Below are 14,723 nucleotides of genomic sequence, written 5' to 3' on the forward strand. Positions count from 1 at the left end.
CTGCTTGCAGACCATTGGCCGGAACTTTTACAATGGTAGGCCTAACTTCAAAGAGGATATGGAAGCATACTCCTCTGCAGGCTGGGAAGGAAAAGAGAAATGGATATGCATCTACCATATTCATCCTCTCTCTCCTGCTATTGTGTCACCTCGTCAGAGTCCAAGGGATTCCTTTCCCTACTAGGAGCCATGTATTTCTGCGTAACCATAGCTGCCCCTAAATGCCATCATCAAAAACTACTTTAGGGACAAAAGCTCTTTCTCCCAGTACCAGGTACCAACCTTCTTAAAACTATAATTCCGTTCTTCAAAAATAAAAAGGATTGAGCACTAACCTAGTTACCTATTGCTGCATAATAAATTACCCCAAATCTCAATAGCTTAAAACAACATTTATTATTTCATGGTTTCCGTTGGTTAGAGGACCCAGTTAAACTATTCCCTCTGGCTCCGGGTTACTCTCTAGGCTCAGTCATCTCAAGAGTAGGAGAAAGAACTGCTTCTAGGTCACTCATATGGTTGTTCTCAGGATTCAGTTATTAAGAGCTGTCGGACTGAGGCCTCAGCTCCTCACATGTTTGGGGAATGAGGTGCAGCATTGTGTTCTGGCACATGGCACATTGCATGAATGGTGGACTATAAAGTAGACAAAACTGATCTAGAAAGCTATATTGTGAAGGACTTCGTGTACCATGATAAAAGTGAATTTGACTTTAACTTTTGAAAAATAGAGAGCCTTAGAAGCATTATAACATGTCCTTGCTTCCAAATAATAATACATAACCTTTATTGAATACCATGGGCTAGACATCATATTTATCTTATTGAATCGTCACAGCCATCATATGCAGTATGTTCTATTATTACCTGCATTTAAACAGAACCTTTGTGTCAACTAGTTTTAGCCCCAAGTCGCATAAGACGGAAGTATTAGTCGGAGATGTCAATCATGGTTTGAGAGCAATCGCTCCCTGTCCTTGGTCTATCTCACCCCACTATGCACTCATTTCCACACATTCTTGCTATATTGTTTCCTACTTACTTTAGTCTGGAGGCCAAGAAATAAAATTTTTGAACATACATTTTGTGTTAAATATAGGAAAAGCTTCGGCAATTAGTTTCTTTTGTGCCGCAGATATGGCTTTCTTTTTTCATTTTTAATTTTGCAAATTTTCCAACATACACAAAAGTAGATAGAATAGCAAAAATGAACTTCAACATTAATGAACATTGTACCACTTTTGTTTCATCCATCCTCCCTCTACTCTCCAGAAATTTTCTGGAGTTTTTTAAAGGGAATTCTAGACATCATATTATTTTAACCATAGTATTTCACTATATGGAACCAATAAAAATTTAAACATATATAGTCATAACGCCATTATCACACCCAAGAAAATTAATAGTAGTTCTTTAATATCAGATCTTATTTTTAAGAACTTTTTAAAACCAATTGTATATCATATACTGAATAGATAGAATTGCCAATTATGAGTACTTTCTTTTTATAAGCACGCACACAAAGAAAATGTTTTCCAATGAGTTCATAGGATTAATCTGTATTCAATAACAGTAACTCTCAGGAACATCTATTGCACAAACATTTTCCTAATTTACAATAGTTTGTAAATTTGAGTCATATTTTGATGATAAGGGCAGGTTCCACATAGAATTTAGTTACTACAAATTAACACCTAATTCAAGTAAGACCTTCTCTGGGGGCAAAATTAATCTTTCTTTTCTATTTGTACTGATGGGAGATTGATCTCATGTAATCTGCAATACTTTTAGTTGTATAGCTGTCTTCGTTTAAAGCCTAAGACAGAAATCACATTTCTTTTCATGATATATTGATCACATTACTCAGTTTCATGCTTTGAACCCCAAATGAATTCTTATAAAGTACACTTTGAAAAGCTCACCACCTTCTAATTGTATTTTAGTCATACATACCAAGGGTGTGGTGGCCTGGATGTACTTAATATGTACCTGGAAAGAAATTTGTAAATCATTTCAGGCTACTTTCATTTTAGATCTGACAAAACTGTAGCCAAGAGGAAAGGTGCATTTAATTGCAACTGACAATATTGTTATTAACTGACTCATTTTATCTAATATTATCCATGTTTTAAAAGTTTTTATGAAATTAAAATTATTTTTAGAAAACATAGAACTACAGTCTAGTTTCACTATTAGCTCCTATTAGGAAGGGATATTTCAATATACACACGCAGAGAGTACTTTAATTTTCCTCTCCCTTTCAGTAAGAGATGCCTACTACGTTCCTCCATTTTTTTTTGTTGTTGTTGTTGTTGTTAAACAGATTCACTTTGTAGTCCATGGTTATTTTTGCTACTATTGAAGAGGGTATGAAGTTTTAAATTACTGGCCATGTTTCTCTTTAGAAAAACACACACGTGCCATCTCGCCTTACTGGGTAGCCTGGGCACACGCCGTTCATATTCTAACTTAAGCAAAGTCGGGTCATCTGTTTATTTTCAGTATAGTGGTCTGGAAGAAAAGGCGGCTGTTGCCTAGGCAACCGACACCCCGGGCAACGGAAGGTCGCGGCGAGAGGGGGCGTGGCCTCGGCTGGCTCGGGCCGATAAGAGAAGGTGTCCGCCGCTCGCTTAGGGAACGCGGTCTGTCGGCGCGGCCAGGAGGAGGCGAGGCTCCTCGCTGCCGCCTCCGACTACTTGGGAAGCGCCAGTCGGGCAGGCGAGCGAGGTTGCGAGCCCGCTGCTCACTTTCCCCACACGCCCTGCCGAGGAGCCTCGCTCCACGTCCCAACATGGCGGGCGGGCGCTGCGGCCCGCTGCTGACAGCGCTACTTGCCGCCTGGCTCATTGCGGCGACGTCTGAGGCCGGCCCCGAGCAGGCCGCGCTGCCGGAGGAGCAGAGCCTGGTGCTGCCCATGTCCGCTTCCAACTGGACGCTGGTGATGGAGGGCGAGTGGATGCTGAAATTGTGAGTGTGCCCGCCCGCCCCACATGCCACCCTGTCCTCGTGGGCGCCGCCCTCCCAGAGCCTCACAGGCTGCTCGGGACGCTGCACTACGCGCTAGGCTTGACCTCAGGCCCGGGCCGGTTCTGCTACCGACCTACGGCGCCGGGCCTGGCCATTCATGGTGCGCATGCGCGCCAGGCCCTCTGCGGTGACAGCTGAAACTGAAGCGCACCTCTTACACTTCTTCGCCTTGCTCTCTCCCTGCTTTAAGGCAAAGTGTTTTAGGGATGGGGTGGATTAGTAACTTACCAAGGGAAAGAAGAGGAACGGAAAAAATCTGCGAGAAAATCGCGCGCCTTTCTTAAGGTGTGTTGGTAGAGGAGAAAGGGCGGTCATTCAATGACGTGCTATATAAATACCTAGCGTGAGCTAGGCATTGTATTTGTTGAATGAATAATTGCAGCACGATGAAGGCAGATCAGTTTGTATAAAATATGTTAGTCTTCATTTTGCAGACCCCGAGATGTCACTGTGAATAATAAAACAAATATGGGTGCCTTTCAAGTTTTAAAACACGATTTTAAATAAATGTTAATATTTGTTGTAATTTTTAGAAGTAGGACTTTCTGGGTCGATATCATAACTTAATTGTGCTAGTGTCATAAAGAAAAGAACATTAATACATTGCCCCTTTTGAACAATAGAAGGTGACTCGTGGATAATGCCTTTGCTCGAAGGAGATATGAAAATATAGTTTTGAGTTAGGAGCAGGCAAGGGATTGTTCTTCGTGGATTAAAATTAACTTATAATAGAAAGGAAGTGATCTACTTGATCTTGAAAGATTTGAAGTAGACAGTGAGCAGATGTCTGCATACATTTGAGAAACCATAGTGGTGGGCTTGCAGAGAAAATGAATGGAGAAATGATCACTGAGACCAAATCTCCTTAGCTTGTGGTTTCAGCTATATATATACTCGATCACTACTATTTGATAATTAATTTTTGTTGAAGACACAGACACAGAATTGGATCTTTCTTTTATATGTCTAAATTTGAACCTTGCAGTTTAGATTGTGAGCAGATGCTTATGGAGCACTTTATGTGAGAGATCAGGGGCAAGTTATGTCACTCAGTAGATTACATTGTTTGAAGAACTGAATGCACATTACCCCTTCAAACATGCATTTTGGTCACAAAGGAGATATTTTAAATCTCAGAGTAAATGCCTTTGGTATCATAATAAATCAATGAAATTATTAAAGAAATTTGTAGACATGAAGCAGTTATTAAAAATAAACTACTGGGTGGAGGTGAGGTCATTTTCCATTTAAGAGAGAAACTTAAAATAAATGGAGCTTTATTCTGGTCTGTCATGTTTACAATAATTATAAGAGTTTTAAGGGAGGCTGTATTTTGTCAGATAGTACAACAGAGTTCTTTTTTCAGTAAGTGCTTACAAAATGGAGTTCTAGATGTCTTTTTTTTTTTATTAAAACTGAGTTTGTGTATGTACATGATGAAAGAAAGCAGAAAGGCCTCAACTTCTGTATAGTTCCTTTTTGAATAGCTATTTTATTTTTTAACTTAAAGAACTAAGAACACTAAAGCCGAGGTCAGAGTAAGCCTAGTTAAGCTTATAAATGAGCAACAGTCAACAACTATATTTGGCCATGTTGACAGTTTATTTTACTTCTTTATAAATGTACAAGCCTAGATGTAATCAGTTGCTCTAGGCTTGTCATGTGTCCTTTGCATGGAATACGTTATGCATGCCGAGACTTGTAAACTGGAAATAAACTGTGTATATACTTGCGAACTTTAGTAGGAGCCCTCTTCATCCAGTACGCTTAAGAATATTAAGTAAAGCTGGAAAGGAAAGAGGATTTAAACCATTGCATCCGACTTACTATGTACCAGAACCTAGGTGCTCATCCTGAATGAATATTGTGGCTCTTGTCTAGTTGTGACACTCCTTCTCTTCCTTTTGACAAAATATAACACTTTAAGGAATATAAAATTCATTATATGCTTAACATCATGATAGGCCTACTATAAATTTCTAAAAATTCATTCAAACAGCCAATAAGTTATAAGATTTTTTTTCTAATGTATATAACAAAGAACAAAATGTGTTAATATTAGCTTCCATGTTAACACTTTGTTCAGGCAAACTGGTCATAATAAATGGAGATTATTAGGGGTCCACATTGTTAGATGATGTATTTAACTTCTTTAAAGAAGCAAATTAGGCTTTCTGACAGTATTAAAAATTTGACATTACTTTGAATGACAGTTCTTAGCGTGTTTATTTGCTTATGTGCTACCTCTCCTCTGGGAATTTTTTTCTTTTATATTCCACTTTATACAAAGCTGCTATAATGCAATTTCTGGTTATATTGGTATTGATAATTTATTTTTAAGGACCTAGCAGTGTTTGTCTGCTCTGAGACATGAAAAGCTTCTATTGTAAAAATTGTTATTTTTTTTGTCTTTCCAACAGTCATTTCTTCTTGATCCTTGCAAATGAATTTTCAATTTTAAAAAAGCACTTCTATGCTAAGGAGAAATAGTTAAAAATATATTTGCAATTCTGGAACCTTTTTAAGATCTGAAAAATTCTTCCATTGTTACATATTTATGTTTTCTTTAATGCTGTGGACTTTTTTTTATCTCTATTTCTGCCATGTCTCTGTAATTGGCTTGCTGTGCTTTTTTCCATCCTTAACCTTTGATGAAAAGTTCGCTCTTTCTCAGGGTTAGGAAAGATTACCTCATCCTTAAAATGCCTCCTAATTTTTTCTTTCCCCTATTTCCATATCTTCATTCAGTTGCATTGAAACTTTTTGCTATTTTAAATACTTACTTGGCTCCCATTATATCAGTCTGAGAATACTACTTTTGTTCTTTTGAAACAGAAAAATATGTAATGTAATGCATTCTGTATACTGTTCTGGTGCTTTTTTTCCTCAAAAGAAATATGATGCTATCTAAGTAGCTTAATTTTGACCTGCCTACCTTTAAACTGATATCCAGAGGAGAAGTATGTCCTTGGATTAAGTTACCTCTGTAAAGTGTATAAATCTTTATAAAGCACTGCTCTTTCTGACTTTATTCTTTGGACGATGGTGTTTCAAAATTGAAATTAATCATCTGATGATGGAAGAATTTTTTTCCCTGGGGTGTTTATTTCCCTAGGACCACTAGGTTTTTGTATTGTTTTTCCAATATTATTCTTATACTTGAAGAGACCATCGTCAGCATTATTGTTATAACTTACCAATGTCAAATAGAATTTCTTGCAGTTTAACAGATTGTTTTGATTTGTTGAGTGAGTGTTTGAGATAATCCTTAACTCCTTGTTATGTGTCAGGTTCAGGGTTGGAGACCTGGGAAAATGAAGATGAATGAGCTACATTCCTTGATTTCAAGGGACTGACTGTCTACTGTGCTCTGAAAGGAAATATTATATGTAGCTTTCATTTATTTAGCAACTATTTAGTGAATACTTCTTCTCTGTTGAGTATTCAGCAGTGTATATTCAGCAGTTGAGTATTCTCACCAGGGCACTATTGGCATTTTGGGTTGGATAGTTCTTTAGTAATGGGGAATGGCCCACACATCACAGAACCTGAGGCATCCCTGGCCATTGCTACGTTTTAGTAATCACGTGACATCAAAAATTTTAACAACCTCTATCCCCTTTGCACATTTCCAGAAGCTTCCGATTGAAAATCACTACCTTAGGTATTGCTATAGCTATTTAAAAACGTGCAAAAGAGGAGCTTATAAGCTAACTAAAAATATTTTATTTCAGATTGTTTCCACAAAGGGTATTCATTTACATCACTTCCATCATCATCATCATCATCAGTAGCAGCAGCAGCAGCAGCAGCATTTCAGTCATAGTAAACAGTTACATTGCTTACATCATACATTCTGAATGCTGCCTTATTTGATCATTCCAGCAATCAGATGCAGAATTCTCATTGCCATTCTCATTAATTAGGGGAGAGGAAAACTTGAAAAGATTAAAGCTTTGGCCAAGGCTGGATCCTTAGTAAATTGTGGGGAAGGTAAGAACTAGAATGCAGGCCAGAGCTTCCTGATGCAAGCCAGAGAGAGTAGCTGGGTAGTGGGAGAGCCTGAAGGGAGACAGAGTCTGACTCATTCCTGCTTAGGCTCACAGCTACCCAGCACCCTGGCCCACGTAAGGGGAGGCCTTTTCCCTGTGGAATTCAGGGGGCTACCCATGGTTTTTCTGTTTCTCTAGTTTTTGCTAATGAAGAGCATTGTTACTATATGCTCATTCTTGACAGTCCTCACACTCAAACAGTTGCTCTGCCTTCCCAGTCCCCCAGGAAAATTCTTTTTCACTGTGCCTTGTTTGTATCTAGCATGGCCTATATCACAACTTGTAATTATAAATTAATTTATATGCTTTCATACTAGGTTTTTGTCTGACTCCTCCTCTAGACAGATAAGCTTTTAAGAAGAGGAACTAAGTTTTTCTTCTTCCTGTTTATCTCAAGAGCCTTAATAACTATCAAGTACTAGTGTTCAATAAATACTTTTTGACTAGGTAGGTGATTGAATGAATAATAGACTTTAATTGTTCCTTTTATCAAGAGCTTCCTTAAGTATATCACTGAAGGAAATACCTGTATATATTTTCTTAGATATTAAGGATAATCGCTCTCGTTCACCACTTGTTCATTGGTATAATAAATATTTACTTTGGCCTAAGACCTGCTGGGCTATGTTCTAGGTACAGGCAATGCACCAGTCACCGCCTTCATGGAATGTTCATTCTAGTAAAAAACAGTGAATTCCATTTTCCTTAGCAAGTGTTGTTATGGTTTTCATAGAGCCCTCAATTTGTGTTATTTCCTCTACATTGTATAATAAAATTTCCTAGAAATGATCTTCCTAAGAAATATATTTGAGCATAAGACTTCAACTTTTGGGTTCTTAAGAGATTTTCCAAAGATAAAAATAGCACTGGTTGTAGTAAAGGCATCATTTGTTGACATTTTTATTTAATTTCATTTAAGTCACAGGAGAATAAACTTAGTACACCTCTTTCATTTTCATTGCCACAAATTCTTCTGAGCATTTTGGTCAAACTAAGTTCTAAGTGAAAATTGACTGTCATTGCCCAACTCATTTCTGCAAGGATAAGAAAAGAATGTACTGGGAAACACTGGTGAAATTCGAGCCTAGACAGAAGAAAAATTGCCCATTTTGGGGGAATAAAAATGTACTTTTAGTAAAGTTTTATTTCTAGGAAATATATTTAACTCTTTTTCTGAAGTGTTTAGTACACTTATTGAAATCTTATAGCAAATTGAGTTCATGCAATTAAAGATTCAGGGGCCTTCAACCGCATTGCATAAAGCAGAACTTAAGTATAATTTTTACGTGAATACTAACGTAGATTAAGAAAAGCATGTTGAATTTTGTTTCCGAGAAATGGTTAAAAACAGTAGACTGATATCCTAGTCAGCGTAATTTAACAGTGTTTTGTCTGTCTGGAATATTTTTCTAATGTCATTGTGAAGTTTACTAATTTTGTATACCAGTATCATCAGCAAAGAGTTTGAATAAGGAAGATACTGTTTTAGAGTTTCCATGACCGTAAGGTATTAATTCTTCTTCAACACTCTTAAATCAAAGAAAGATTGTATGTGAAAGACAAAGCTGCACTAGTCAGTTCTTAGGAGAAGACTTCCACTAAGCATTAGTTTTAAGTAATATAAACGAAGATTGTATTCAGTCCTTTCTGGTGAGTTTTATTCATGCATATGTACATAAATAAATTACTTTTATGTATAATATGTATACATACACACAGAGGAAGAAGAGCTTGAACATCACATTAGTTTCCTTTGTATTCATTTGGCCCCTGGGGGTATTTTATTTAGTTTCTAAATTACTGCTTAAGTGACTCTCCTTTAAATACAAAATAATACTAATTAAAAAGCCGTAACAACAAAGGGCCAATTCCCACACTGGAGACTTGGAGCTGGCTTATCTCCATCTCTAAAAGAACACTCTAGGTGAATGAATGATCTTCTTGCATTCCAACACAATAAGCTCTGATTAAATCTCAGAAAGAATGGCTTTAACAGCACTACAGACCAATGGGTAACAGCTATGTAGAAAATGGAATATCTAAAATTACCTCAATGGCTTTGTATATCTAAAGGTCAATATTACAAAGAAATCCAATTTATATAATAGCCTGTGTAAAGATTAGGACTGGGATTTTTTTTTCTAATGATGAAATTTGCATGACTTAATAATTACTGAGGTAGCAAATTTTCCATGTTATATGCAAAAACAGAGGCCTAGGGAAACAAAGAAGCTAGAGGTTATTATATTTATATACTTATTTCGGTAATTTATTTTTTTATTCCTTTTCTTCCTCTCCTTCTCCCTCTCTTTCTCTCTCCTCTAACCTCTCCTTCTTTCTCTCTCTCACCTTTCCACTCTCTTTCCCTCTCTTTTGATGTTAGGTCTTATTTTCCTTGGAGATTTTTAATCACATAAATACCTCCATATAGATGAGGTTTAGGTGACCTTAAACAAGTCTCTATATGGGTTTAGGTGACCTTAAACAAGTCTCTCTAATTATGCCTTATTTGGCAATGAATTTGTAAGGTTCAGATGAATTAGTGTGTTATAAAAGTGTCTTGGAAATGTTAAAGAGAAAACCGCAAGTCCAGAGTGGTGTCACTCATGCTAAAAGTCCATGATACCAAACCTAGCTTTAATACCAGTTCTAATTGCAGTTTCGACCTCTCCCAGAAACATAACTAAATCATTCAGTCTGGAATTTTCTGGTCAAGCACCAGTAAGCTAATCTGTCCATCCACCCAACAGTCCTTTACCTTTTTGGCACCAGGGACTGGTGCTTCTATGAGAATCTAATGCCCGATGATCTGAGGTGGAGCTGAGGTGGTGATGCTAGCGCTGGGGAGTGGCTGCAAATCCAGATGAAGCTTCGCTTGCTCGCCTGCCACTAACTTCCTGCTGTGGGCCTGGTTCCTAACAGGCCACAGTACTGGTTCACAGCCAAGGGGTCGGGAACCCCTGCATACCCTCACCCCCACCCCCAAAGAAGAGACAGCCTGCATGATAAGAACCCTTTTGTTACCGGGGAGCGGGGATCTTCTCCCGACACGCTGTCCAGGTTCTTGATGTCTTGAACAAAGAATTGAGCAAGACACTGAAATACAGTAGGGAAGAAAGCTTTATTAGAAGGGAAAGTACACTTCCAGAAGTGGAAGCGGGCCTGAGCAAGAGAACGGTGGCTCAGAAGGCCTGGTGAGAAAGCCTTAGGGGGTTTTATCCCTATTTGCTGTGGGTGGTCACTTTTCTTAGAGGAGTGGGCTTCCTTGATTGACCATTAATATTGATAGGACTCAGTGATTCATCATTTGCTTTCTGCACATGTTCTTTCCCAGAATTCAGTCTGTTATAATGATATTAATGAACTTCTGGGCATATGCATCATATTATAATGAAGGCACAATGAGGCTCAGGTGAGCTGAAGGTCGTTGGGGGGGGTCTTCATTGTTCAGGTGTGAGTGAGTGGCTAAAACTGGTACCCAATTTTCTGCCTCCTTGTTTCCTGGTATGAGTTACTTATATCCCAAAAATGCCTTCTGGCTTGCTTAATTGTGGGTGGGCTGGGGCAGACCCTTTCTGGAGTAGGATGACCTCACTGTCTTTGCAGGCAGACCCAAAACCCCCTATCCAACTTTCCTGCTTAACTCTTTTCTAAGAGCCATGAACCCCATTATTAGTAGTATGGATGTTGAGAGAGGGGAGATCTCTTCTGTATCTGCTTCCTGCTGGGAAGGGTCGTCATCCCTGCCTATTGGGGTTTCATGGAGCTCTTTCCTTTTCTGCCTTAGTCTGGGCGGGGTCTTGGATTTCCTGCTGAAGTGCCACCTCAGTCCCTAGATAAGGAAAAGAAGATACAAACCTGTTATTTAAATCATATATCTATTAATTTCTATTACTGATTTGCCTATTGAGTGAGTAAAGGAAAACAGACTTGGTTAATATATTTCTTTTCAGCATTTGTTGTAAGGGTAACATTGGTTAATACAATTATATAATTTTCAGGTATACATTATAATTTGACATTTATATATTCTGTTGTGTGTTTACCACCCAAAGTCTAGTTTCCTTCAGCTACCATATATTTGACCCCCTTTACACCATCTACCTCCCGCCTCCTCTCTCATCCCCTACCCTCTGGTAACCACTAGTCCATTGTCCATGAGTCTCTGTTTGTTTGTCCTGTTCCTTTGTTGCTTTTAGGTTTATATCCCACTATAAGTGATATCATGTGATTTTAAAAGCTTTTGTTCAGCAAAAGAAACCATCAACAAAGTAAAGAGACAACTATCCGAATGGGAAAATATATTTACAAGCAACGCCTCTAATAAAGGTTTAATATCCAAAATATACAAAGAACTCATGTGACTCAATATATTTCTTAAAGAATAAAAAAATCTTTGGCCTAAAGTCCCCTCCCCTCTCAGACTCTAAGGATCCTGCCTGGCCTAGGGCCATTCCTGTATGATGATCCCAATGATCCTTATCAAAAGCCCGAGGACCTGAGTTGCCAGTTTCAGGGTCATTATCTGGATTTGGGGGAGTGGGCCTTTTTCCTAAAGAAAGGAGGGAAGAAAACTTAACTAGGTTTACAAAAAAGAAAATTAAGAATTCTGCAAGAGATGTCCCATATCATTTCCTGCTAAAAGATTAAGAATTTTACAGATGATGTCCTATATCACTTTCGGTTCTCTTCCCTCAAAGAAAGAATGTCCTGGCTCAAAAATAATACTTTCTTTTCTTAATAGCTCACTTGCCCCTATAAAAAATGCTTTCATTTTGTACAACCCTCAGAGCACCTTTTTAGTTGGTAGATGGGATGCTGCCCAGTTCATGAACTGCTTCATAAAGCAAATTAGATCTTCAGATTTACTCTTGAATTTTGTTTTGTTTTTAACGAAACCAAGTAGTGTATATTACAAACATAATTTGTCTTAATTATTGCTCTTGATATATGCCTCTCAATAACCTTCTAAGGTAGCTGCTGTTATCCCATTTTACAGTTGAGGAAACTGAGGCATGGAGTGATTATTAACCTGCCCAAATCCACATGTTTAATTTATGGTTGATCTTTCTGAACCCTCTGGCAGAACTCTTATCCAATATACTGAAATGCCTTTGATGAGTACCTAATAATGAAATTTTTTGTTTTATTTTTTTTCCTAGAGTTTACCAACTGCTTTCCCAGTCTCACTTGACATTTTAGATATGTAGAAAATATATAGAAAATAACTTCTCAGATGAAGAATATGATTTTCTTTAAAGTTTGTTCATTTGTTTATTTAGCAAACATTTATTGAACACCTACTGTATAACAGGAATATACTTTTCCCTGGAAATGTAGAGATAGGGTGTTTAAAAAGTCCACTTTCAAAGATTTCGGTAGATTGTTCTTGGACCATAATCTCCGGTTAATGTCTCTGAGACTTCAGGGATTGGACAGTGAGCTGTAATGGGAAAATTAATGACATTTTAGGATGATCTTAGAATTAACTATACTAGTCTTTTCTAGCGATGGAGTTAAAGAGGATGAACAATTGTGCTTACTAAGTCTGGCTGCCCCTGGGGCCAGGCTGGAGAGAGAAATGCATGCCTTGCGTTGGGCAGCCCTCTCTCTTTTGGGCTGTATCCAGTCTCCGTACTTTTCCTGAAATAAATGCATCCCTCCCCCTCGTCTTGACTTTTTAAACCCACCCCCACCTTTTTATAGTGTGAAAGATCAATATCTTGCCCAGTTATACTTTTTTGTTGTTATTCAGCCAAGTTGGTTTATGTGCATGATTGCATTGAGTTTTGAATAGTACTTATATAGTATATACTTCTGCTTAGTTCATGATAAAAGATTTGTAAATGATGACCTGAAAGCACCTTTGATCCATTGTTTAGCACTCCTCCCCCCTCCTTTTTTTCCTTTCTCTAAGGCATTGTTCTCGTGTGTGCGCGCGTGTGCGTGTGTGTATGTATGTATTTCTTTGGCAAGCATTCTTTCCAGTTTCTCCTACTCTCCTGCCCCTTTCTTTTCTTAATGTCGAAATAATAGATGCTGCATTTTGTAAAAACAGTTCCTGAATGGAAAAAGTGGAAAATAAATTGGGGAAATTGATATTTTTACAGTGCTGATGAGCCTGCTTATCTTGAACTTGGTATATCTTCTCATTTAAGCAAATCTTTAAAAAACTATTATGAAAATTTTCAAACATCCACTAAAAATGAAAGGATTAGTAAAATGAATCCTATTATCCATCATCCAGGTTCAGTAGTTATCAATATATTGCCAATCTTGGTTCATCTATATACCTTGCCCTCTACTACTTGGTGGCATAATTTAAATATGCTAACATTCACCCATTATACATAAACAATTTAGTGATATCAGGTATTCTTTAAATATCTATTACATTTATTTCCTCAATATTTGACTGGTGTTAAAGATTTTTTAAATATAATTTAAGCAGATTTTAAAAATAAAATGTCTAGTTGGTGACATCTTGAAATATTATTAAAGTTCCCAAGGATTTTTTTCCCCCCTGGAGTTTGCTGTTCTATTTTGTGAGCATTTATTAACTTGTTTTATTTACTGGTTTTGTTCTGGATATTATTAAGCAAAACAAAACATCTCTCCAGCTGCACTAATGTATTTTGTGACATTATTCTGTAATATTTATCTTCATTTTAATTGTGTCATATGTTTGTATTTTAAAATGGATTTCCAGCAAATGTTTTGTTTGTTCACAGTAATTTATATTGAGCATAGCCCTACCAGCCCTTTAAGTCTTCATAAGGAATATCTGATCTCAATTTCTTCTAGTTTCAGAGATTATCTTCCTTTCTGTGTTAGTTTCCTTGGGCTACTGCACATCACCACAAACTTGATAGTTTAAAACAACAAAAATTTATTCTCTCATAATTCTGACAACCAAAAATCTAAAATCAACATGTTGGCATAGATGGTTCCCTCTGGAGGCTCTAAGAGGGTATCCCTTCCCTGCCTCTTCTAGCTTCTGGTGGCTGTTGGCAATCCTTAGCATTCCTTGACTTGTAGCTGCCTAATACCGATCTCCGCCTCCATCTTCACATGGCTTCCCTCTGTGTCTCTGTGTCAAATTTTTCTCTTATAAGAACACCAGTCATTGGGTTTATGGTCTAAGCTAAATTCAGGATAATGTCACTCAAATATCCTTTAATTATATGTGTAAAGACCCTCACTCCAAATAAGATCACATTCACAGGTGTTGAGGCTTAGGACTTGGACATATCCTTTTAGAGAATACCGTTCGATCCACTATACGTTTTAAACAGCAACTGTCTCTGGATTTCCACTTTAACATCTGCAGGTAAAATCCTAGACCATTTCAGAGTTTTATGGTCTGAGTGTTTGTAGTATTTTCCAGGACTACGTGAGGGCAGAGTGAGGCCACTAGCATATTGCCAGGAAGATGGCCCAGCCTTCCAGTTTTTTTCTCTGCCTCCATCTTCTCCTTCCCTCATCCATTATTCACAGACCTACCAGATGATTTTTCGAAAATGTAAGTCATCAAATTCTCTTACTTCTTTAGGGTTTACCATAGAACTTGGAATAAAGTCCAAACTTCTTTAATACAACTTTTTAAAAGGCAGTGGATAATATTCACTTTCTTCTCTCAGTACT

General features: G+C 37.6%; 1 protein-coding gene across 1 annotated transcript in view; it reads left to right on the top strand.

Moving 5' to 3' along the window:
- Positions 1–2,565: 2,565 nt before the first annotated feature.
- The window catches only part of TMX4 (thioredoxin related transmembrane protein 4), a 41,572-nt gene continuing 29,414 nt past the window's right edge, over positions 2,566–14,723 (top strand). Inside the window, exon 1 of the mRNA XM_039863740.1 lies at positions 2,566–2,967. Within this exon, the coding sequence (XP_039719674.1) occupies positions 2,792–2,967 (176 nt within the window). The 5' untranslated portion in view covers positions 2,566–2,791. The remainder of the gene's footprint in view (positions 2,968–14,723) is intronic.

Source organism: Pteropus medius, unplaced genomic scaffold (assembly GCF_902729225.1).
Source record: "Pteropus medius unplaced genomic scaffold, Ma_sr-lr_union100, whole genome shotgun sequence".
Taxonomy (NCBI): Eukaryota; Metazoa; Chordata; class Mammalia; order Chiroptera; family Pteropodidae; genus Pteropus; species Pteropus medius.